At 45.5% G+C, this 26,044-nt stretch overlaps 1 protein-coding gene across 4 annotated transcripts in view; it reads left to right on the plus strand.

Annotated features, from left to right (window-relative positions):
- Positions 1–1,796: 1,796 nt before the first annotated feature.
- The window catches only part of TOR3A (torsin family 3 member A), a 28,647-nt gene continuing 4,399 nt past the window's right edge, over positions 1,797–26,044 (plus strand). For 2 of the 4 annotated variants that reach the window (XM_057540966.1, XM_007188268.2), the window contains exons 1-4: positions 1,797–2,281; positions 3,420–3,533; positions 4,114–4,379; positions 6,010–6,188. In XM_057540966.1, the coding sequence (XP_057396949.1) occupies positions 2,008–2,281; positions 3,420–3,533; positions 4,114–4,379; positions 6,010–6,188 (833 nt within the window). In that variant the 5' untranslated portion in view covers positions 1,797–2,007. The remainder of the gene's footprint in view (positions 2,282–3,419; positions 3,534–4,113; positions 4,380–6,009; positions 6,189–26,044) is intronic. The other 2 variants (XM_057540955.1, XM_057540962.1) reach the window with 2 other exon arrangements.

Here is a 26,044-nt window from a genome sequence, read left to right on the forward strand (position 1 = left end):
AATCAAATTGTCCAAGAACTTCCAAGCTACCTGCTTTATTAACCATGAAATGTGAAATCCAAATAAAAATCCAATCTCAAAAATTATCAGTTAGACCTACATGAAAGTTACCAGTTGAGAATTATTTCCACAGTCTTCAAACATGGATTTTTTTTTAAAAGAAGCCAGGGTAAATACTAGTAATTTTATCACCATAGATTCACCTGTGAAGTTCACAAGTGTAAATAAAGTCTTCCAAAGCCTCCTGTGTAGACCATCCAGTCTCCTCCAAGGCAGGGGCATTTACAATAATAAAGGTTAATGCAGAACTGAATAAGCTCATTAGCCCTCACAGCATGCCTATGAAGTGACCATTTTATTATCCCCATCTTAGAGGTGGGGAAACTGAGGCATAGAACAGTTAAGTAACACCCAAAGTGACATATCAGAAAAGGGGCCATTCAGTTAATCACTATACTAGATTGCCATTCATGCTCAAACAACATTTATTGAATGAGTTAATGTTTTCAATTTCCAAATAAGCATAATGGTGTGTTCCTTGTTAACTGTCCTTCCAAGGGTTTCACGAGCTTGATTGCAGATAACTCAGCACTGGTGTACTAGCGACTGCTCTGTGGAAGGTTTGAGTTCAGCTCTGACATCACTCTGAATGACTAAAACATACAATATGCATACATAATGTAGCTTTTCAATTTAACTTTCTTGGTATTCTCACAGGTGCTTATCTGACTTACGCAGCCGTTTGTCTTGCCTTTTTTTTTTTTTCTTTCCTCTTTCGTAAATTATCAATATGTATATTCTTATTGCCATTTTGTTGTTTTGGATTTGTTTTTGTAAGTCTTTTTCTTTCTCTATTGCTGTTTGAATTAAAGGCAGGAGCACATTTGGTGAGCTCTTGAGGAAGGAACAGACCTGGCATTGAGTGTTATCTAAGAGACTGGAATGAACATATGAATCAATTTGGCTGTGACAGATCTGGTGCTAGGATTCACCTTATTGTATGGGGAGGCCAGCCTCAAAGCCACTGAGCCTATGAAATTAGTCAAGTCCCATGATTTCGAGACAGCAGTTTCTTCCTAGGACAAGATGGCTCTTAGGCCAGTGGCTTCAATAACTCAGGTGATTTTGAAAAATGCATTAAGCTCTTCCAAAATCTAGCGACCTTGTTACCTGCTCAGGTTATGAGAACAGAGTCCCAGGAAAGAGGCTCGTAGGTCTTTTGCCAGTGGTGTCTGAGAAGCTGCTCACAGTCACAAGCATTTGAAAGTTGCGAACTTAAAGCCAAGAAAGTGCACCCAGTACTCGGCCTAACTTGTTTTTAATGGGCTATGATAACACTAATATGAGACCTCGTGATTTTCCCATGGCTCTGGGAGTTTCCAAAACCCAAATATCTCCAGACTGGAGCCCACCAGCTTCCTCTTGCTTTTGGTGGACTCCCGCTGTGGAAACCTGCTGATTATTTGCTGCTCTGTTTCAGTTCCCTTTGTAGAGGAGCCACGCCCAGGGCTGACTGCCCTGGCCACCTCAAGCTCCTGGGTGAGATGGTTACCCGGTTTCGTCTAACAGGTTGGCAAAAAGTTGATCTGCAGACACGGGACAGGGCACAAGTGGGTGCCCGTGTTAAGTAGGCCTCAGATGGGCCACCAGAGCTGCCCGAAAGTATCTGGGTGATTATTGACAGTGGCCATCTTAAGGCCTGACTTCAACTTCTTTGCAACCACAATCACCCAGAAGAGACCGCTGGCAGCGAGTCCCCGGTGGGTGGGCGGCGCCTGCAAGCGGCCTCGGGACGCCCTCCGGAACACCATCCGGGTTTCGGTTCCCGGCCGGCGTCTGGCTCGCCCTGGGTCACATGGGAGGCGAGCTCTGCCTGCCTGCGGTTCCCGTGGCAACGCCAATCCCCGGCCAATCCGGGCCTCGGAAGTGCCGGCGCCCGCCCGCCCACCGTGGGCTGGAAACGGCCGTGGAGGGCGGGCGGCGGAGGGATCGGCTGCCGACCTGGCCATGCTTCGCGGCCTGCGGAGTCCGCTCTGGCCCCTGCTGCTGCTCCTGCTCCTGCTGCTGCCGCCCCCGGGCACGTGGGGACACGGCAGCCGCGCGAGGCCGAGGGAGGGGGCCGAGGAGGCGGGCTCGGCCGGGTCCTGGCCGGCCTTCCAGGGCCTGCGGGAGCGGCTGAGGGCGGCCGGCGCCCTCTGCAGACGCTCCTGGGCTCTCTTCAGCTGCCGCGTGTGGCCCGACGGCTGTAGGCAGGATGAGGAGGCGCCGGCGCGGCCCCCGGGTAAGACCCGCCGGCTCAGGAGGGCGGGAGCGCGCGGGCTGGATGCGCGAGGCACGATGGAATCCGGGCACGGAGGTCAGAGCCTCGCGCCTGCCCTGGGCCATTGTGATCGGGGTCACCAGGCGGGCGCCTTAGCCGCCGGCTTTGCTATTCCGCCCAGCATTTGGGCCAGGCTGAGGGCAGGGAGCCTCTGCGGGACCAGGAAGGCCCGTCACTGCCCTCGTTCCCAGCCCTGGCGCAGCGCCCTTGTGCGTACGAGTGGGCCTGGCTGCGCTCCCCCACGTCGCCCGTTCTTGACTCCTCCAGACGGCTCACACTTCCTTGCTGTCTCCGAACCTGCCCTGGCATTATTCCAAGGAGCTGCTCTTGCCCACCTTCTTGATGGCTTTAAGGAAAGTCCCCGGTTGGATACACCCCCAAGTACCTTCTCCTTCCCCTTTGCTGCTTCTGGCGGCGGAGGCTGGGCTGTGAGTCCACCGGACCTGAGTTCTGATTTATTCTCTGTCACTGACAGATTGTGAGGCAGGGCTGTCACGTCACCGTCATGGACCCAGTGATCTCTGAGGCTCCTTGCAGTCGATGTCGTTAATTCTAGGTCCTGTAATAGTACTGTAATGGTAATGCTGCAGTGGTGCTAGAAACATCTTCCATTTAAATCGAGAGTTCTAAATTGCAGTGAATGGTTTTTGTTTCGTTTTTGCTAATGCTGGGCATATTCAAATTGACATTTGATAAAAGAATTGAGATACTTGGGGTTGGCCGTGATCGGATGATTCTGCAATCCAAAGCAAGTAGGAAGAATGATAATCACCAGTTACTGTGTGTCTCTCTCCTAGGCTCCAAACTCCTTGCAGGCAGGGCCTGGGTTTCTTACACGTCTGGCGCAGATGCTTAAGGCTTATTTGTTGAGTAAACTGAGCTTTCGCTGCAGCTGGAGCTGCATCTGTATATAGCAAGGCCATCTACTTCCTCATAGCCGGAGGTGCCCACTTGTGCCCATTCCCTAGTGCGGCACAAGGAAGGCCCAGGGCAGAGCAGCGGGGAGTGGCTCTGGAGAGAGGACGGGAGAAGGGATGCAGTGCTCAGCTCTCCCTGGGGCCTGGGCTCCGTCCCTGTCTCACAGCTCCTCCTTTTCCAGGCTGGAGCCTTCCCCTGTTGGGCCAGCAGTACCTGGATATCCTGACCACCTGGTACTGCAGCTTCCAGGACTGTTGTGACAGTGGGGACTGCAGGATCATCAATAACTTCACAGGTTGGACCTTACATGGCCCTAAGGCCCAGGAATCTGTGGGGAGGGGAGGCAATTCAGGAAAATGCTAGGGTGAAGGGACCCAACCTCAGCCTGCCCACAGCTGGCAGCACACCCTCCCTGTGTCCACCGCGGCTCCTGATCGAAACCCTGCAACCTCATGGCTGAGAGGAAGGAAGGCCTTGGAGGAGGGCTTTGCACACACTAGCTGCCTTCAGTAGGTGTTTGCTGAGTTGAATTAGAATGAATAAAATGAGGGTGTCTCCATAAAGTATTTAGGGGGTCCTGAAACTTCTGGGTGGAAGCAACTTCCTCCTCTGGATAGGATTCTGCCAGCCCTTCTGGGGTGTCTTCAGGGCCTTCAGAAAGGGTCAAGTCAACCTTGATTTCTCAAACTCTTCAGAAAATAGCCCTGAATCTCTTCTGCTGCAAGGTCTGCCCAGTGGCTTCTTGTCCTGAGGCCACCAAACAGGATGGCTCCCACCTCATAGATGTTCAGAGGTGCTCAGTCTCTCGGCTGTCGCCGAGCCTGGTGGGGACGCGCCTGTGCGCACCTCTCAGCATGGCTCTTTCCTGGCCCTAGGCCTAGAGGCGGACCTGCGCGTGCGCCTGCACGGCCAGCACCTGGTCCGGGAGCTGGTCCTGACAGCAGCCAGGGGCTACTTGGAGCTGCCCCGGCCAGACAAGGCCCTGGCTCTGTCGTTCCACGGCTGGTCTGGCACAGGCAAGAACTTTGTGGCGCGGATGCTGGCGGAGAACCTGTACCGGGACGGGCTGAGGAGCGACTGTGTCAAGGTGTTCATCGCCACGTTGCACTTCCCTCACCACAAGTATGTGGACCTGTACCAGGTGAGGCCGGCTGTGCCGGGGAGCTGGCCAGCGGGGCTGGGCCTGGCTGAGGCTCTGGCAGCTGAGGCGCAGGCCCCTGTGCTGGGAGGGGGGCTGAAGCCAGCCCTGGGTGTGGCGGTTGGAGGCCGGGGCCGCCGTTGCGAGGGAACCTGTAACCCACAGAGGCATCCACTCCACACAGATGAGGCCCTGAACACGTGGAGGAAAGAGTGATGTCCCAAACACTATTCGTGCCGAGCTGTCGCCCTCCCGGCCATACAGGAGAGGCCAGACACTGAGCTTAACCAGACACTTCGTGTGTTAAATTTTTCTGTCGCGGAAATAGTGGAAGTGCCTCGGGAAGTGTGGAACAGAGAAAGCAAAAACTTTATCATAATCTCCCCACACGGACACCACCACAGTTAGCATTTTGGTGTACTTCCTTCGGGCCATTCCCCTGCGCTCTTTTATATCACTGTAATTATATTGGACAGAAAGTTGCATATCCCACTGTTTTTTTAAACAGGCTTATCGTAAGTAATTTTTCCATGTCTTCCCACAACTACTCATTATATGTCAACAAGTGGAGGGCAGAAAGTGTCTCTGCTGCTCTGCTATTTTGGGTTTCATTCATTCAGACATGTTAGCCATATGATGACCAAACCCCACTGCAGCATGACAGAGGTGACTGTGTCTACCTTTGGCTTTTAGTTCCAATATTTGGAGTGTGTTAACCTGGGAAGATTATGTAAGCCTTTGAGGACAGATTGCCTGGCAGTTTCAGTGCGGCCCGGGAGGGCAGGGGTAGGCTAACGTGTTCTAAGGGCAGGCAGCTGGTCACCCAGGCCTTCCCAGAAAGAACTGGCTGGCTTTGCAGTAAAACAGCTGTGAATCTCAGCTTCCCCACTGTGAAAACCGACGTGTGCACTCTCTCTCTCTCATACCCTGCCCATCCTCTCACACACACTCTGGGGAGACAGGGGGCTGAAGTCAGAATCCAGGAAGGCTAGAGGTGGATGGTGAGTGTGGGCTCTGCTAAAACACCCCACCCTGGGGCAGGAGCTGGCCCTGTTCTCCTGAACCCCGTAGAGCAGCATCTTTTCACTAGAGCGCTTACTATCCTGCCTGGGCTGGGGAACCCCAGTTTTGAGTCGGCTGGGTCCCAGACAGGTCCTCCCCTGGGTTCTTCCCTGAGAGCCCAGCCTAGTGCCAGCGGATGCTCTGCTTGTGGGAGTGGGAGTTCAGGACGGCACCTGTGGGCATTCGAGCCTATCTCTGCCTGTCACCCCCGTGTGAGAGCCTGACTCCTCTCCTTGGGGAGGGTGAGTTAGGGTTAGTTCTGGGAGGGAACCTCATCCTGAAGGGGAGGGAGCATGGCTGGGGCCATTTCCCAAGGACCCTCTCCCTTTCCCCAGGCTGGCTCCACCTAGTTGGCTTTCAAACCTCAGGGCACAGGAGAATCACCTGGGAAGCTCATTAGAGGCAGATGCCCTAGCTCCACCCCCAGAGGTTTGGATTGGTGGTTCTGCGGTGGAACCCAGCTCCAGGTGATCCACTGCAGGCGCCCTGGGGAAACCAGTGCCTCACCAGGGCCCTCGGGGCTAGAAGGTGCCTCCCACTGCACCTCAGCAGCTCCCTGTATTCTGTGCAGGAGCAGCTGGCAAGCCAGATCAGGAAGACGCAGGAGCACTGCCACCAGACCCTGTTCATTTTAGATGAGGCTGAGAAGCTGCACCCAGGACTGCTGGAGGCCCTCAGGCCACACCTGGAACGCCAGGCCCCCGAGAACCCGAGGGCCAAGTCCCCGAGAACCATCTTTCTTTTTCTCAGGTGAGGTCTGGGGAACAAAAGTCAGGAGGACTGGGTGAGGGGAGGAAGAACCCTGTCCAGGCGCTGTGTGTGCCAGGCCTGGGAGCTGTTACTTGGCCTGTAAGCCGGCGGTGGAGGGCTTCCACGCTCTCCTAGGCTGCCCACTCTTTTGCAAAAGGGAGACCAACACAAACTCCGGGAGAGAAAACAGAAGCCCAGCTGACTGGGTGGCAGCAGGGGCGGGGAGCCTTAGGTCTCCCTGCTTCTGCCTTGATTCTGCCAAGCACTTCTGAAGGACTCTGACATCCCCTCCCCCAGCACAGGCCAGCTAACTAACTCCCAGGACCAGCCTGGGGAGGACAAGCTGTCCCTCATCTGACCTCCTCCATGGTTCTCTTAGGATGGGGAGGCTCCCCTCAGACTCCCCAGTTAGTACATGGCCTCCTGAGGGAAGGACACTGGGAGTCCCCTCTTAGAAGGACATTAAGTGTTCTTTTTTAATTGAGGTATAATTGACATATTAGTTTCAGGTGGACAACGTGATTAGCTATTTGTTTATATTGTGAGGTGATCACAATAAGTCTAGTTAACATCTGTCACCATACTAGTTACAAAACCTTTTTGTTCTTGTGATGAGAACTTTTAATATGTACCCTCTTAGCAACTTCCAAATATGCACTACAGTATTATTTACTAAAGCCATCATGCTGTACATTACATCTCCATGACTTATTTATTACTTGAAGTTTGTACAGTATTTGTCTTATTTGTCTTTCTCTGTCTGACCTATTTCACTCAGCATAATGCCTTCAAGGTCCATCCATGTTGTTGCAAATAGCAAGATTTCCTTCTTTTTTATGGCTGAATAATATTCCATTATATATATATGTGTATGTGTATGTATACCCACACACACACACATTTTTTTCTATATCCATTCATCTGTTGATGGACACAGGTTATTTCTTACCTTGGCTATTGTGAATAATGCTGCAGTGAACATGGGAGTGCAGATATCTTCTCAAGTTAGTGTTTTCATTATCTTTGGATAAATGCCCAGAAGTGGAATTGCTGGATCATATGGTAGTTGTATTTTTAATTTTTTGAGGAACCTCCATACTGTTTTCCGTAGTGGTTGCACCAATTTATGTTCCCACCAACGATACACAAGTGTTCCCTTTTCTCCACAGCCTTACCAACACTGGTTATTTCTTGTCTTTTTAATGATAGCGATTCTAAGAGGTATGAGGTGGTATCTCATACCTGTTATGATTTGCGTAATATCCCCCATGATTAGTGATGTTGAGCACCTTTTTGTCTACCTGTTGGCCACTTTTATGTCTTCTTTGGAAAAATGTCAATTCAGATCTGCCCATTTTTTAATTGGATTTTTTTTGCTATTGAGTTGTATGAGTTCTTTATATATTTTGGATACTAACCCCTTATCAGATATATGATTTGCAAATATTTTCTCCCATTCAGTAGGTTGCTGTTTTGTTTTGTTTTATTATTTATTTATTTATTTGGCCACGCTGGGTCTTAGTTGTGCCACACAGGATCTTCGTTGCTGCGTGCGGGATCTTTAGGTGTGGCATGCGGGCTCTTTTACTTGCGGCACGTGGCCTGTTAGTTGCAGCATGCGGGATCTAGTTCCCTGACCAGGGATCAAACCTGGGCCCCCTACATTGGGAGTGCAGAGTCTTAACCACTGGACCTCAGTGAAGTCCCTGCCTTTTTGTTTTGTTGATGGTTTCCTTTGCTGTGCAGGAGCTTTTTGGTTTGATGTAGTCCCACTTGTTTATTTTTGTTGCCTTAGCTTTTGGTGTCAAATCCAAAAAATATTTGCCAAGACCAATGTCAAGTAACTTACTGCCTATGTTTTCTCTTAGGAATTTTATGGTTTCAGGTCTTAAGTTCGAGTCTTTAATCCATTTTTAAAAATTTTTTATTTTCTATTGGAGTATAGTTGATTAACAATGTTGTGTTAGTTGCAGGTGTACAGCAAAGTGATTCAGTTATACATATACATGTATCTATTCTTTTTCAAATTCTTTTCCCTTTAGGTTATTACAGAATATTGAGCATAGCACCTTGTGCTATACAATAGGTCCTTGTTGGTTATCCATTTTAAATATAGGAGTGTGTATATATCAATCCCAAACTCCCAGTTTATCCCTCCCCCCGACCTTTCTCCTTTGGTAACCATAAGTTTATTTTCTAAGTTTGTGAATCTGTTTCTGGTTTGTAATAAGTTCATTTGCATCATTTTTTTTTTAGACTCCACATATAAGTGATATCATATGATATTTGTCTTTCTCTGTCTGACTTACTTCACTTAGTATTATAATCTCCAGGTCCATCCATTATTTCATTCTTTAATGGATGAGTAATATTCCACTGTATATATGTACCACATCTTCTTTATCCGTTCCTCTGTTAATGGACATTTAGGTGCATGGGTTTATCTCTGGGCTTTCTATCCTGTTCCATTGATCTATATTTGTTTTTGTGCCAGTACCATACTGTTTTGATGCCTGTAGCTTTGTAGTATACTCTGAAGGCAGGGAGCCTGATTCCTCCAGCTCTGTTATTCTTTCTAAAGATTGCTTTAGCTATTTGGGGTCTTCTGTGTCTCCATACAAATTATAAAATTTTTTGTTCTATTTCTGTGAAAAAATGCCATTGGTACAATAACTTGATAGGGATTGCATTGAATCTGTAGATTGCTGTGGGTAGTATAGTCATTTTGACAGTATTGATCCTTCTAATATACGAACATGGTATATCTTTACACCTGTTTGTGTCATCTTTGATTTCTTTATCAGCGTCTTACAGTTTTCGGGGTACAGGTCTTTTGGCTCCTTAAGTAGGTTTATTCCTAGGTATTTTATTCTTTTTGATGCAATGGTAAATGGGATTGTTTCTTTAATTTCCCTTTCTGATCTTTTGTTGTTAGTGTATAGAAATGCAACAGATTTCTGTGTATTAATTTTGTATCCTGTCACTTTACCAAATTCATTGATGAGCTCTAGTAGTTTTCTGGTAGCATCTTTAGGATTTTCTGTGTATTGTATCATGTAATCTGCAAACAGTGATGGTTTTACTTCTTTTCCAATTTGAATTCCTTTTCTTTTTATATCTTTTAATTCTCTGATTGCCATGGTTAGGACTTCCAAAACTTATGTTGAATAAAAGTGGCAAAAATGAGGGGGCTTCCCTGGTGGTGCAGTGGTTAAGAATCTGCCTGACAATGCAGGGGACACGGGTACGAGCCCTGGTCTGGGAAGATCCCATATGCCGCGGAGCAACTAAGCCCATGCGCCACAACTACTGAGCCTGCACTCTAGAGCCCGCGAGCCACAACTGCTGAGCCCATGTGCCACAGCTACTGAAGCCCGTGCACCTAGAGCCCGTGCTCCACAACAAGACAAGCCACCGCAATGAGAAGACCACACACCACAACGAAGAGTAGACCCCGTGTTATCTATACATATTAGTGTATATATGTCAATCTCAATCTCCCAATTCATCCCACCCCCCCACCCCCCCACCGCTTTCCCCCCTTGGTGTCTGTACGTTTGTTCTCTACTTCTGTGTCTCTGTTTCTGCCTTGCAAGCCGGTTCATCTGTACCATTTTTCTAGATTCCATATATATGCATTAATATATGATATTTGTTTTTCTCTTTCTGACTTACTTCACTCTGTATGACAGTCTCTAGGTCCATCCACATCTCTATAAATGACCCAATTTCGTTCCTTTTTATGGCTGAGTAATATTCCACTGTATATATGTACCACATCTTCTTTATCCATTCATCTGCTGATGGGCATTTAGGTTGCTTCCATGACCTGGCTATTGTAAATAGTGCTGCAATGAACATTGGGGTGCATGTGTCTTTTTGAATTATGGTTTTCTCTGGGTATATGCCCAGTAGTGGGATTGCTGGGTCATATGGTAATTCTATTTTTAGTTTTTTAAGGAACCTCCATACTGTTCTCCATAGTGGCTGTATCAATTTACATTCCCACCAGCAGTGCAAGAGGGTTCCTTTTCTCCACACCCTCTCCAGCATTTGTTGTTTGTAGCGTTTCTGATGATGCCCATTCTAACTGGTGTGAGGTGATACCTCATTGTAGTTTTGATTTGCATTTCTCTAATAATTAGTGCTGTTGAGCAGCTTTTCATGTGCCTCTTGGCCATCTGTATGTCTTCTTTGGAAAAATGTCTATTTAGGTCTTCTGCCCATTTTTGGATTTTTTGTTTTTTTAATATTGAGCTGCATGAGCTGTTTATATATTTTGGAGATTAATCCTTTGTCCATCAATTTCATTTGCAAATATTTTCTCCCATTCTGAGGGTTGCCTTTTTGTCTTGTTTATAGTTTCCTTTGCTGTGCAAAAGCTTTTAAGTTTCATTAGGTCCCATTTGTTTATTTTTGTTTTTATTTCCATTACTCTAGGAGGTGGGTCAAAAAAGATCTTGCTGTGAGTTATGTCAAAGAGTGTTATTCCTATGTTTTCCTCTAAGAGTTTTATGGAGTTCGGTCTTACATTTAGGTCTTTAATCCATTTTGAGTTTATTTTTTTGTATGGTGTTAGGGAGTGTTCTAATTTCATTCTTTTACATGTACCTGTCCAGTTTTCCCAGCACCACTTATTGAAGAGACTGTGTTTTCTCCATTGTATATCCTTGCCTCCTTTGTCATAGATTAGTTGACCATAGGTGCGTGGGTTTATCTCTGGGCTTTCTGTCCTGTTCCATTGATCTATATTTGTTTTTGTGCCAGTATCATATTGTCTTGATTACTGTAGCTTCGTCGTATAGTCTGAAGTCAGAGTTTGATTCCTCCAGCTCCGTTTTTTTCCCTCAAGATTGCTTTGACTATTTGGGGTCTTTTGTGTCTCCATGCAAATTTTAAGACATTTTGTTCTAGTTCTGTAAAAAATGCCATTGGTAATTTGATAGGGATTGCATTGAATCTGTAGATTGTTTTGGGTAGGATAGTCATTTTCACAATATTGAGTCTTCCAATCCAAGAACATGATATATTTTTCCACCTGTTTGTGTCATCTTTGATTTCTTTCATCAGCGTCTTATAGTTTTCTGAGTACAGGTCTTTTACCTCCTTAGGTTGGTTTATTCCTAGGTATTTTATTCTTTTTGTTGCAGTGTTGAATGGGACTGTTTCCTTAATTTCTCTTTCTGATCTTTCGTTGTTAGTGTATAGGTGTGCAAGCTATTTCTGTGCATTTTGTATCCTGCAACTTTACCAAATTCATTGATTAGCTCTAGTAGTTTTCTGGTGGCATCTTTAGGATTATCTATGTATAGTATCATGTCATCTGCAAACAGTGACAGTTTTGCTTCTTCTTTTCCAGTTTGGATTCCTTTTATTTCTTTTTCTTCTCTGATTGCTGTGGCTAGGACTTCCAAAACTATGTTGAATAATAGTGGCAAGAGTGGACAATCTTGTCTTTTTCCTGATAATAGAGGAAACGCTTTCAGTTTTTCACCTAAGAATGATGTTTGCTGTGGGTTTGTCGTATATGGCCTCTATTATGTTGAGGTAAGTTCCCTCTATGCCCACTTTCTGGAGAGTTTTTATCATAAATGGGTGTTGAATTTTGTCAAAAGCTTTTTCTGCTCTATTGAGATGCTCATATGGCTTTTATTCTTCAATTTGTTAATATGGTTAAATCCCACTTGATCATGGTGTATGATCCTTTTAATGTGTTGTTGGATTCTGTTTGCTAGTATTTTGTTGAGGATTTTTGCCTCTATATTCATCAGTGATATTGGTCTGTAATTTTCTTTTTTTGTAGTATCTTTGTCTGGTTTTGGTATCAGGATGACGGTGGCCTCGTAGAATGAGTTTGGGACTGTTCCTTCCTCTGCAATTTTTGGAAGAGTTTGAGAAGGATGGGTGTTAGGTCTTTTCTAAATGTTTGATAGAATTCACCTGTGAAGCCATCTGGTCCTGGACTTCTGTTTGTTGGAAGATTTTTAATCTCAGTTTCAATTTCATTACTTGTGATTGGTCTGTTCATATTTTCTATTTCTTCCTGGTTCAGTCTTGGAAGGTTATAACTTTCTAAGAATTTGTCCATTTCTTCCAGGTTGTCCATTTTATTGGCATAGAGTTGCTTGTAGTAGTCTCTTAGGATGGTTTGTATTTCTGCGGTGTCCGTTGTAATGTCTCCTTTTTCATTTCTAATTTTATTGAGTTGAGTCCTCTCCCTCTTTTTCTTGGAGTCTGGTTAAAGGTTTATCAATTTTGTTTATCTTCTCAAAGAACCAGCTTTTAGTTTTATTGATCTTTGCTATTCCTTTCATTTATTGTTTCTATTTCATTTATTTCTGCTCCGATATTTATGATTTCTTTCCTTCTACTAACTTTGGGTTTTGTTTGTTCTTCTTTCTCTAGGTCCTTTAGGTGTAAGGTTAGATTGTTTATTTGAGATTTTTCTTATTTCTTGAGGTAGGCTTGTATTGCTGTAAACTTCCCTCTTAGAACTGCTTTTGCTGCATCCATAGGTTTTGGATCATTGTGTTTTCATTGTCATTTGTCTCTAGGTATTTTTTTATTTCCTCTTTGATTTGTTCAGTGATCTCTTGGTTATTTAGTAACGTATTGTTTAGCCTCCATGTGTTTCTGTTTTTTACGTTTTTTTCCCTGTAATTTATTTGTAATCTCATAGCGTTATGATCAAAAAAGACACTTGATATGATTTTAATTTTCTTAAATTTACTGAGGCTTGATTTTGTGACCCAAGACATGATCCAGGAGAATGTTCCATGTGCACTTGAGAAAAAAGTGTAATCTGCTGTTTTCTGATGGAATGTCCTATAAATATCAATTAAATCTCTCTGGTCTGTTGTGCCATTTAAAGCTTGTGTTTCCTTATTAATTTTCTGTCTGGATGATCTGTCCATTGGTGTAAGTGAGGTGTTAAAGTCCCCCATTATTATTGTGTTACTGTCGATTTCTTCTGTTATAGCTGTCAGCAGTTGCCTTATGTATTGAGGTGCTCCTATGTTGGGTGCATATGTATTTATAATTGTTCTATCTTCTTGCATTGATCCCTTGATCATTATGTAGTGTCCTTCCTTGTCTTCCTTGTAACATTATTTTAAAGTCATTTTATTTGATATGAGTATTGCTACTCCTTTCTTTAGATTTCCATTTGCATGGAATATCTTTTTCCATCCCCTCACTTTCAGTCTGTATGTGTCCCTAGGTCTGAAGTAGGTGTCTTGTAGACAGCATATATATGGGTCTTGTTTTTGTATCCATTCAGTGAGCCTGTGTGTTTTGGTTGGAATATTTAATCCATTCACATTTAAGGTAATTATTGATATGTATGTTCCTATTACCATTTTCTTAATTGTTTTGGGTTTGTTTTTGTAGGTCCTTTCCTTCTCTTGTGTTTCCCACTTCAAGAAGTTTCTCTAGCATTTGTTGTAGAGCTGGTTTGGAGGTGCTGAATTCTCTTAGCTTTTGCTTGTCTGTAAAACTTCTGATTTCTCCATTGAATCTGATTGAGATCCTTGCTGGGTAGAGTAATCTTGGTTGTAGGTTCTTCCCTTTCATCACTTTAAATATATCGTGCCACTCCCTTCTGGCTTGTAGAGTTTCTGCTGAGGAGTCAGCTGTTAACCTTATGGGAGTTCCCTTGTACGTTATTTGTCGTTTTTCCCTTGCTTTTAATAATTTTTCTTTGTCTTTAATTTTTGTCAATTTTTTTTTTTTTTATAGCTACTTTATTTATTTATTTATATTTATTTTTGGCTGTGTTGGGTCTTCGGTTCGTGCGAGGGCTTTCTCTGGTTACGGCAAGTGGGGGCCACTCTTCATCGCGGTGCGGGGACCGCTCTTCATCGCGGTGCGCGGGCCTTTCACTATCGCGGCCCCTCCCGTTGCGGGGCACAGGCTCCAGACGCGCAGGCTCAGTAGTTGTGGCTCACGGGCCCAGCTGCTCCGTGGCATGTGGGATCTTCCCAGACCAGGGCTCGAACCCGTGTCCCCTGCATTAGCAGGCAGATTCTCAACCACTGCGCCACCAGGGAAGCCCCAATTTTTGTCAATTTGATTACTATGTATCTTGGCGTGTTTCTCCTTGGGTTTATCCTGCCTGGGACTCTCTGTGTTCCTGGACTTGGTTTACTGTTTGCTTTCCCATGTTAGGGAAGTTTTCGACTATAATCTCTTCAAATATTTTCTCTGGTCCTTTCTCTCTCTTCTCCTTCTGGGATCCCTATAATGCAAATGTTGTTGCATTTAATGTTCTCCCAGAGGTCTCTTAGGCTGTCTTCATTTCTTTTCATTCTTTTTCTTTCTTCTGTTCCACAGCAGTGATTTCCACTATTCTGTCTTCCAGGTGACTTATCTGTTCTTCTGCCTCAGGTATTCTGCTGTTGATTCCTTCTAGTGTATTTTTCATTTCAGTTATTGTATTGTTCATCTCTGTTTGTTTGTTCTTTAATTCTTCTAGGTCTTTGTTAAACATTTCTTGCATCTTTTCGATCTTTGCCTCCATTCTTTTTCCAAAGTCCTGGATCATCTTCACTATCATTATTCTGAATTGTTTTTCTGGAAGGTTGCCTATCTCCACTTCATTTAGTTGTTTTTCTGGGGTTTTATCTTGTTCCTTCTTCTGGTACATAGTCCTCTGCCTTTTCATTTTGTCTGTCTTTCTGTGAATGTGGTTTTCGTTCTACAGGCTGCAGGATTGTAATTCTTCTTGCCTCTGCTGTCTGCTGTCTGGTAGATGAGGCTATCTAAGAGGCTTGTGCAAGCTTCCTGATGGGAGGGACCGGTGATGGGTAGAGCTGGGTGTTGCTCTGGTGGGCAGAGCTCAGCAAAAGTTTAATCTGTGTGCTGATGGGTGGGGCTGAGTTCCCTCCCTGTTGGTTGTTTGGGCCGAGGCAACCCAGCACTGGAGCCTATGGCCTCTTTGGTGGGGCTAATGGTGGACTCTTTGGTGGACTCCAAGGAGTACTTCCCAGAACTTCTGCTGCCAATGTCCTTGTCCCTGCGGTGAGCCACAGCTGGCCCCCGCCTCTGCAGAAGACCCTCCAGCACGCAGGTATGTCTGGTTCAATTTCCTATGGGGTCACTGCTCCTTCCCCTGCATCCTGATGTGCACACTGCTTTGTGTGTGCCCTCCAAGAATGGAGTCTCTGTTTCCCCCAGTCCTTTGAAAGTCCTGCAATCAAATCTTGCTAGCTTTGAAAGTCTGATTCTCTGGGAATTCCTCCTCCTGTTGCCGGACCCCAGGTTGAAAAGCGTGACGTGGGGCTCAGAACCTTCACTCCAGTGAGTGGACTTCTGTGGTATAATTGTTCTCCCGTTTGTGAGTCACCCACCCAGCGGTTAAGGGATTTGATTTTATCGTGATTGCACCCCTCCTCCCGTCTCATTGCGCCTTCTTCTTTGTCTTTGCATATGGGATATCTTTTTTGGTGAGTTCCAGTGTCTTCCTGTCGATGATTGTTCAGCATTTAGTTGTGATTCTGGTGCTCTTGCAAGAGGGAGTGAGCGCACGTACTACTCTGCCATCTCTGAGATGATCATATGGTTTTTATAATTCAATTTGTTGAAGAATGTTTTGATTTGCAGATATTGAAAAATCCTTGCATACCTGGGATAAATCCCACTTGATCATGGTATATGATCCTCTTAATATACAGTTGGGTTCGGTTTACTAGTATTTTGTTGAGGATTTTTGTGTCTATGTTCAACAGTGATATTGGCCTGTAATTTTCTTCTTTTGTGGTATCTTTGTCTGGTTGTGCTATCAGAGTGATGGGGCCTCAGAATGAATTTAGGAGTGTTCCTTCCTCTGCAATTGTTTTGGAATAGTTTCAGAAAGATAGGTGTTAACTCTTCTCTAAATGTTTGATAGAATCGTCTGTGAAGCCATCTGGTTTTGGACTTTTGTTTGTTGGGAGTTTTTTAATCACAGTTTCAATTTCAGTACTTGTGATTGGTCTGTTCATATTTTCTGTTTCTTACTGGGTCAGTCTTGGGAAATTGTACCTTTCTAAGAATTTGTCTATTTCTTCTAGGTTGTCCATTTTATTGGTATATAGTTAATTGTAGTAGTTTCTTATGATCCTTTGTATTTCTGTGTTGTCTGTTGTAACTTCTCTTTTTAATTTCTAATTTCATTGATTTGAGCCCTCTCCCTTTTTTTCTTGATGAGTCTAGCTAAAGGTTTATCAATTTTGTTTATCTTTTCAAAGAACCAGCTTTTAGTTTCATCGATCTTTTCTATTTTCTTCGTCTTTATTTCATTTACTTCTGCTCTGATCTTTATGATTTATTTTGTTCTACTAACTTTGGGTTTTGTTCTTCTTTCTCTAGTGCTTTAGGAATAAAGTTAGGTTGTTTGAGATTTTTCTTGTTTCCTGAGGGAAGATTGTATTGCTATAAACTTCCCTCTTAGAACTGCTTTTTCTGCATCCCCTAGGTTTTGGATCATCGTGCTTTAATTTTCATTTTTCTCAAAGTATTTTTTTATTTCCTCTTTGATTTCTTCAGTGATCCACTGGTTGTTTAGTAGCATACTGTTTGGCCTCCACGTGTTTGTGTTTTTAGTTTTTTTCTTGTAGTTGAGTTCTCAGTGTTGTGGTTGGAAAAGATGCTTGATATTATTTGTTTTCTTAAATTTACCGAGGGTTGCTTTGTGGCCCAACATGTGATCCTGGAGAATGTTCCATGTGCACTTGAGAAAAATGTGTATTCTGCTGCTTTTGGATGGATTGCTCTGTAAATATCGAGTAAGTCCATCTGGTCTAATGTATCACTTAAGGCCTATGTTTCTTTATTGATCTTCTGTCTGGATGATCTGTCCATTGATGAAAATGGGGTGTTAGAGTCCCCCACTCTTCTTGTGTTACTGTCAGTTTCTCCTCTTATGGCTCTTAGTATTTGCTTTATATATTGAGGTGCTCCTATGTTAGTTGCATATATATTTATAATTGTTGTATCTTCTTCTTGGATTGATCCCTTGATCATTATGCAGTGTCCTTCCTTGTCTCTTGTAACATTCTTTATTTTAAAATCTATTTTATCTGATATGAGTATTGCTCCTCCAGCTTTCTTTTGATTTACATTTGCATGAAATACCTTCTTCCATCCCGTCACTTTCAGTCTGCATGTGTCTCTAGGTCTGAAGTGGGTCTCTTATAGACAGCGTATATACAGGTCTTGTTTTTGTATCCATTCAGCCAGTCTGTGTCCTTTGGTTGAAGCATTTAATCCATTTACATTTAAGGTAATCTTTTTTAATAAATTTATTTATTTTTGGCTATGTTGGGTTTTCATTGCTGTGTTCAGGCTTTCTCTAGCTGCGGCGAGTGGGGGCTACTCTTCATTGCGGTGCACAGGCTTCTCATTGTGGTGGCTTCTCTTGTTGTGGAGCACAGGCTCTAGGCGCACAGGCTTCAGTAGTTGTAGCACGTGGACTCCGTAGTTGTGGCTCACAGGCTCTAGAGCACAGGCTCAGTAGTTGTGGCACACAGGCTTAGTTGCTCCATGGCGTGTGGGATCTTCCCAGACCAGGGTTCGAACCCATGTCCCCTGCATTGGCAGGCGGATTCTTAACCACTTTGCCACCAGGGAAGTACTATGGTAATTATTGATATGTATGTTCTTATTGCCATTTTGTTAATTGTTCTGGATTCGTTTTGTAGGTCTTTTTTCTTTCGTTTCCTCTTTTGTTCTCTTCTCTTGTGATTTGATGACTAACATTAGTGTTGTTTTTGGATTCCTTTTTCTTTTGTGTGTGTATGTATTGTAGATTTTCAGTTTGCGGTTACCATGAGGTTTTGATATAACAGTCTGTATATAAACAAGATTGTTTTAAGTTGCTGGTCTTTTAATTTCAAATGCATTTCCAATATCCTGCATTTGTACTCACCTTTTCTCATGATTGCTGGTTTCGATATCATATTTGTGTGTGGGTGATTTCCTACCTTTACTGTATGTTCGCTTTCACCAGTCAGCTTTTCCATTCACAATTTTCTTGTTTCTAGTTGTGGCCTTTTCTTTTCTGCCCAGAGAAGCCGCGAAGCTGGTCTGGTGGTGCTGAATTCTCTTAGCTTTTGCTCGTCTGTAAAACTTTTGATTTCTCTATTGAATCTGAATGAGAGCCTTGCTGGGTAGAGTATTCTTGGTTTTAGGTTCTTCCCTTTCTTCACTTTAAATATATCATGCCACTCCCTTCTGGCCTGCAGAGTTTCTGCTGAGAAATCAGCTAATAACCTTATGGGAATTCCCTCATGTGTCATTTGTTGCTTTTCTCTTGTTGCTTTTAGTATTTTTTCTTTGTCTTTAATTTTTGTCAGTTTGATTACTGTGTGTCTCAGCATGTTCCTCCTTGCACTTAAACTGCCTGGGACTCTCTGTGCTTCCTGGACTTGGGTGACTGTTTTCTTTCCCATGTTAGGGAATTTTTCAGCTATTATCTCTTCAAATATTTTCTCAGGTCCTCTCTCTCTTCTCCTTCTGGGACTCCTATAATGCGAATGTTGTTGCATTTAATGTTGTCCCAGAGGTCTCCTAGACTGTCTTCTTTTCTTTTCATTCTTTTTTCTTTATTCTGTTCCATGGCAGTGATTCCTACCATTCTGTCTTCCAGCTCACTTATCTGTTCTTCTGCCTCAGTTATTCTGCTATTGATTCCTTCTAGTGTATTTTGTATTTCAGTTATTGTATTGTTCATCTCTGTCTGCTTATTCTTTAGTTCTTCTAGGTCTTTGTTAAACATTTATCTTCTAGATCTGTGCTTCCATTCTTTTTCCGAGATCTTGGATCATCTTTACTGTCATTACTTTGAATTCTTTTTCAGGTAGATTGCCTATCTCCACTTCATTTAGTTGTTCTTCTGGGGTTTTATCTTGTTTCTTCATCTGGGACACATTCCTCTGCCTTTTCATTTTGTATAACTTTCTGTGATTGCAGTTGAGCTGGGTCTTGTCCCTCTGGTGGGCAGGGCCATGTCAAGGGGTGTGTTTAGCAGGTAGGTGTATGCTCAGGAAGACTTTAAGGACCCTGTCTGCTGAGGGCTGTGGCTGTGTTCCTGCCCTGTTCGGCCTGAGGTCCCAGCACTGGAGCCTGAAGGCTGTTGTGGGACCAGGTCTTGGTGAGAAAATAGCAGCCTCTAGCAGGGCTCATGCCAATGAGCACTCCCCAGAACTACCGCCACCATTGTCTTTGTCTCCACAATGAGCCACAGCTGCCCCCTGCCTCCACAGGAGAGCCTCCAGTACCAGCAAGTGGGTCTTGTCTAGGCTCTTATGAGGTCACTGCTTTTTTCCCTGGGTCCTGGTGCACACGAGACGTTGTGTACACCCTCCAAGAGTGGAGTTTCTGTTTCCCCTAGTCCTGTGAAATTCCTGTGCTCACACCCCACAGGCCTTCAAAGCCAGATTCTTTTGGGGTTCCTCCTCCTGTTGCCAGAGCCCCAGGTTGGGGAGCCTGACGTCAGTCTCAGAACTTTCAATCCTGTGGGAGAACTTCTGTGATAGAATTATTTTCTAGTTTGTGGGTTGCCCACCCAGCGGGTATGGGATTTGATTTTATTGGAGTTATGCCCCTCCTACCGTCTCATTGTGGCTGCTTCTTTGTCTTTGGTTGTAGGATATCTTGTTTGGTCGGTTCCAGCATTTTTTTGTGGTCGAGTTCATTCTTTTGCATGTAGCTTCCCGGTACCATTTATTGAAGAGACTGTCCTTTCCCCATTGCATATTCATAGCTCCTCTGTTGTAAATTAATTAACCATGTATGTGTGGATTTATTTCCAGGCTCTATTCTGTTCCATTTATCTGTGTGTCTGTTTATATGCCAATACCATACTGCTTTGACTGCTAAAGCTTTGTAATATAGTTAGAAATGTACACACTAGGAGTTCCCTCTTACTGTGTGCCACAGGCTCTAGAAATGGCTTGCAAAAAGTTAATTTTGAAATCAAGCTGTCCAATCCTATCTTTTTATGGCAGCTCCAACAGAAAGTCCTGCCCAAGGTCTGTTAGCAGTCAAGTTTGGGTCCCTGTTGGCCCAACTCGAATGCTTCACATGCAGCTTCTTGCACTCAGTGGAAGCCAAAGCACTCCTCCCCATGGTCACCCGCCTCCCGCAGGCCAGTACATGCTTGCTAGGGGATTTCCCCCAGCTTTAGGGTACACCCTGTGAGGAGAAGTAAGGGATCTGGTTTTTCATTCAGGCTTGGTGTGTGTGAAGGAGTGAGCTGTGGAGGGCAGATCTTGTTTCATTGTGGACCCACAAGACAAGGTGGAACTGGTTTAAACTGTCGCTGGGTTGGGATTTTGGTGTGTTAGTGGCAAGTCCTTCCTGGTCTATAAGTAAGGCTGACGGGACACTACAGTGCATTGCGAAGGAGGGCCTTTGGGACCCCCCCAAAGGTGATTTTAAGAGAAAAGCAGAGAAAGCTTTTCTAATATGACTTGAGTGATCAGAATTAGGAGGCAAGGACAGTAAACTCTGTGATACTACTTATCACCTTCTGAGGTAGCCCAGAAGGTGATACTACTTATCACCTTCTGAGGTAGCCCAGAAGTGCAGATCTCTTCCTGTTGCAGTGACTTAGGTAGGGACTCCAAAATGCAGAGGAGGCGAAATAAGGAATCACATTGGTTCCCCAAGGCTTCTCCACCCAAGCCCTGGCAGGGGGTGGGGGCAGGGGACCCCTGGAACCATTCCTGCAGGCAGAGTCCTTCCCTCAGAACGGAAGGAAGCCTAGTGCCCAGCTACCTCAGAACGCCCTTTCTATTGCAGGGATCCTTTGACTTCGTGCGTGGCTTCTTCCCCCCTCCACTGCCTGGTTCCTTCCTCCTTTCTCCTACTAGGCCAAGCCCACTTCTGCCTTGTGGCTGTGACCGACCTTTCCCCAGCTTGGCTCGAGGTGCCAGGGCACTGACTTCCCCACCAGTTCTCAGCTTGGAAAACCTCACCCTTGCTGTTGCCAGGATTTCCTAATGTGACCCAGGTGACCCTGCTATGTCTAGGCAAATGTTTGCATTTGTAGTATTTTGGTCATCGACCCGCTGGCAGTGCCCCTGTCCCACCACCTGCCCTTTCCCCCTAGTGACCCGGCGTCTGTGCACTGTCTGAGGCCACGGGGTCCTGATGAGCAGACATTGGCAGAGTGGAGGCAGGGCCAGAAAGAGAGCCACTGCGGACAAGCTGCCCTGTGGGCCTAGTGTGATAAGGGATGCAGAGGCTGCACTGGCCCTGAAGGAGCCTTTGAGCCCTTAGGGAGGAGGATGCACACTGGTGAGAGAGAGGCGAGGACATGGCTTCCAGGTCCAGTGGCCCTGGTGTGGGCCCGGCCCGCGAGAGCCAGTGGTCCCCAACAGGCCTGGGTGGACCAAATGGAGCCCGCGGGCCAGCCAGGCTGTCAGTGCGGTGCAGCACCTCACACCCCTGCCTCGGGCAGCCAGAAAGCAGCACCTCTAAACCCCAAAGTTTTCAGCTAGTCTAGTGATAGGTGGGGGAAGATGGTGTCTCTGGACTCGATTTCTACGATAACCTTACCTGTGTGGTGAGGACTCTTATAGTTGCAAGAAAAGCACAGCTGATTCAAATTGATGGTGTAAACAAATCACTAGTGTAAGGCCAGTTGTTTAATCCTGAAAAAAATCCTAAACCTGCTATTTGAAGTGAAGTGCTAGCGGCTTTGCTGGCCCCCCTGCAAAGTGGTGGTGTCAGATGGCAGAAAGGAGGAGGTGGCAGCTGAAGCAGGGGGTGTAGTGGGGAGCGGGGCTGTGGCTAGAGTTGTTGCCTCAGCACTCAGCCAGTCCTTCATCTGGGCCTGAGGAATTTGGGGGCCCTGGCCAAGTACCAGAAAACTAACAAACATTGACTGCTTTTGCCCATTTCTACCCAGTACAGAAGGCTCTGGGAATGGAGTCAACAGGGCAGGACAGGCACAGTGGAACTCTGGGGATGAGAGCTACTGGCCTCTTCCGTTGAAGCTGTATAGTGAAGAGGGTAATTAATGCCTGTTCTCTTTGGGCTGCTGTCAGGAAAAGAATGGATAGAAAGGGCTTTGAAAAATGAAAAGAACTATACAAATGTCAGTTATTCATGGAATCAAAGGCCTTGTACCCCAGCACATAGCAGGTGCTCACAGAAGTGTCTATTTGTTGACTGACCATTGAATCCAAGGTGACCTAAGGAGGGCTTCTTAAATTGTCTGCTTCAAGTCTCTCATTTTACAAATTAGGAAACTAAGGTTCAGAGAGATTATGATTGAGTCAAGTTTGTATCTGTTCTTCAGGGAAGACTTAGCAGTTAAGGCTGGGTTTTGTGATCACAGTTCTGGCGAGGCCTTTGAGTCTCCTTCCTCTGTGGTGAGATTTCATGTCATCCTGTCCCAGAGCCAGGGGAGAGAGTTCATCTCTAGAGGTGCCTTCTGTCCCTTGATCCCTTAAGACCTCCCAGTCAGCAGGCAACCTGGGAGGATGTGCAAGGGAATTGAAGTGTTCCAGGAAGGCAACATCTGTTTAAAGGTGTAATTGTTGGTGCCTGAGGAGCTGAAGACTAGGGGTGGGGTTGGAATAGAAAAGGGGCCCAGGTTATGTATTGGTGGGTGAGATAAAGCCTGTAACGTGGAGGAAGAAGAAAGACATTGGCTGTGGGACAAGAGGAGAAATTCAGAAGGGAGGTGGAGACGGATAGTGTAGACAAACATGCAGGGATGTCCATTTATTCAATAAACAAACATTTAATAAATACTGAGTGCCTGATAGGTGCTAGGCACTGGGTAACCACAAAGAGGCTAAGCTTATGCTCTCAAGAAACTTAGTCTCAGGTGGCTTTCTGGGTAGAAATGGGGAAGGCACCGGAGTCTGTGCCCCTGGGGCTGAGGAAGTGAATCCTGTTCCTCTCCCTTTCACCCTGGATGCTTGTCCTGCAGCCCATGGAAAGGTAAACCCTCCTTTGCCTCCTGTGAGGAATGCAGGATTGGGCAATCCCCTGGCAGTGGGCAGGTCTTGCCTCAGCTGATGCAACTGTGGTCTTGCGTGTACACAGACAACCTGCCTGGCAGGCCTTCCTGCAGGAGGAGGAGTAGGGCCACAGCTTCAGGAAGTAGAAGAGTGTCGTCATAAGCAGCTTCCCCAGCTGCAGATGTCAGGGGAAGTCTGGCTGAGCAGCTGAACTTGAGCAGGGAGCCCCCAGGCTCTCTAGCTGGGGGCTCATGGCCTCAGGTCAAATCTAGCCGTGAGGGGCACACTGGCCCCTACAAGAAGGAAGATTGGATCACTTGGCAGGAAAGGATGCCTGCCCCAGCCTCTCTCTCCTTGCCCGTCCATGGAGGCAGGCAGGGAGAGAACCACCCAGCTCCTCCTCTGTGTCCCAAGCCTGGCCCCTAGGATACTCTCAAATGCTAAATGAGAAGACAAATGAGCTAACATACCTGAGTGTCAGAGCTTGATGAGAACAGAATGGAAATACTGGATCCCCACCCCTTCACTTGCCACCTGTCTCCCTGTTTCCTTCACTCATTATATTCCCTCACTCTGCTGGGCCTGAGGAAAAAGCAGGGCAGAGCTCGGTTTGTTTAAGGAGCTGGCAGAAGGCCTGGGAGGGGAGATGAGTGCAGTGGGGTGGAGAGAAGTATATCAATCAGGGGTGGGGAGGACGACGTGCTGCCAGTCCCAGCCTCCACTTCCTCCTTCCCAGCTCTAAGATTTCTTCTCCCCTTCATCTCTAACTCACTCCTCTTTCCTGTATTTTAGACCCACAATTCCAGTTGCCCAATGAAATCACAACCCCTGGCGAGGTCACAGGCAAGTGCACAACACTCAAACGTGTGTAAATACAAGCTGGCATTTCCACCCTTCTCCTATATTCCACTTTCGCTGAGGGGGCTGCAGGCCACTCAAGGCAGACACTTGATTTCTTTGTTGACCTCCTTTCTCTCACTTCTCACATCCATCACTTACAAGGTCCTGTCAATTGTGCCTCCTACACTAATTCTAAACCCTTCTCCATTGCGTACATCACCTCTAAACATGGACTACTGCAAAAAGCTCCCTGACTAGTAGCTTTCTCTTCAATCCAACCACTGTGGCCCAAGAATGATTTTCTTTCTTAGGAAGTAAAGTTGATCAGACTACCCTACTACCCTATACTCTCAAGTTCAAAACCCTTCAACAGCTCTCCATGGCCCATAAGCTAAAATCCAAGTGCATGGCTCACAAAGACCTCACGCCAGGCTCAGCCTACCTTTCATGCCTATGCTCCTCCAGCCTCTCCAAGCTACTTGCAGCCCCTGAACCCCACAAGCCCTCTGACTGTCGTGCCTGGACACGTGCCCTTCCCTGCCTTGTGTCTGATGATCACTACTCAGTCTACATTTGCCCAGAATTCTCATCTTCCCTCTGAAGTCTTCTCCCTGGGCCCTAGTTGCTCCTACATTAGCCCTTGCCACACTGTCCTGGAATCACACACACATGTGCCTCTCCTTCCACACAGAAGTCAAGGGAAAAAAACTACATCATACCATCTTTGTGCACTCTGCACCTAGTACCGTCTCAGTGTTTGTCACAAGCAAGTGAGGCAGGGAGAATGGGTGACAAAGCAGGATGATGTGTTGCGATAAGATTTCCTGGAGGAGGGGAGGCCCAGGCCCCTCAACCTCCATTCTTCCAGTCACCCATGCAATGGCTTCGGTGGTCAGCTTATTCATTTGGAAGCCAAATATAAAAATAATGAAATCTAAGACATGACACCATAAAACTCCTTGAAGAGAACATAGGCAAAACATTTTCTGACATAAATTGTGGCAATATTTTCTTGGATCAGTCTCCCAAGGCAAAAGAAACAGAAGCAAAAATAAACATATAGGACCTAATCAAACTTAAAAGCTTTTGCATAGCAAAGGAACCCATCAACAAAACGAAAAGACAACCTGCTACGGAATGGGAGAAAATATTTGTAATGCAACCAACAAGGGCTTAATTTCCGAAAGATACAAACAGCTCATACAACTCAATATCAAAAAAAAAAAAAATCAAAAAATGGTCAGAAGACCTAAATAGACATTTCTCCAAAGACAGACATACAGGTGGCCAACAGGCACATCCAAAGATGCTCAACATCGCTAATTATTAGAGAAATGCAAATCATAACCACAATGAGGGGACTTCCCTGGTCCCTCATAGTACCCAAGCAATGAGGTGGCACAGTGGTTAAGAATCTGCCTGCCAATGCAGGGGACACGGGTTCGATCCCTGGTCAGGGAAGATCCCACATGCTGCGGAGCAACTAGGCCCGTGAGCCACAACTACTGAGCCTGCGCTCCAGAGCCTGCAAGCCACAGCTACTGATCAGCCCGCGGCCCTAGAGCCCATGCTCCACAACAAGAGAAGCCACTGCAATGAGAAGCCTGTGCACCACAATGAAGAGTAGCCCCTGCTCGCCGCAACTAGAGAAAGCCCGCCTGCAGCAACAAAGAACCAACGCAGCCAAAAATAAATTATTTAATTAAATAAATTTTTTTTAAAAAAACCACAATGAGGTGTCACCTCACACTGGTCAGAATGGCTATCATCTAAAAGTCTACAAATACTGGAGAGGGTGTAGAGAAAAGGGAACCTTCCTACACTGTTGGTGGGAATGTAAATTTGTGCAGCCACTATGGAAACCAGTGTTGAGGTTCCTCAGAAAACTAAAAATAGAGCTACCATGTAATCGAGCAATCCCACTCCTAAGCATATATCCAGAAATGATAAGAATTCTAATTTGAAAAGATACATGCACCCCAGTGTTCATAGCAGCACTCTACGATAGCCAAGACATGGAAACAGCCCAAATGCCTATCAACAGACGATTCATTTAAGAAG

This window comes from Balaenoptera acutorostrata, chromosome 1 (genome assembly GCF_949987535.1).
Source record: "Balaenoptera acutorostrata chromosome 1, mBalAcu1.1, whole genome shotgun sequence".
Classification (NCBI taxonomy): domain Eukaryota; kingdom Metazoa; phylum Chordata; class Mammalia; order Artiodactyla; family Balaenopteridae; genus Balaenoptera; species Balaenoptera acutorostrata.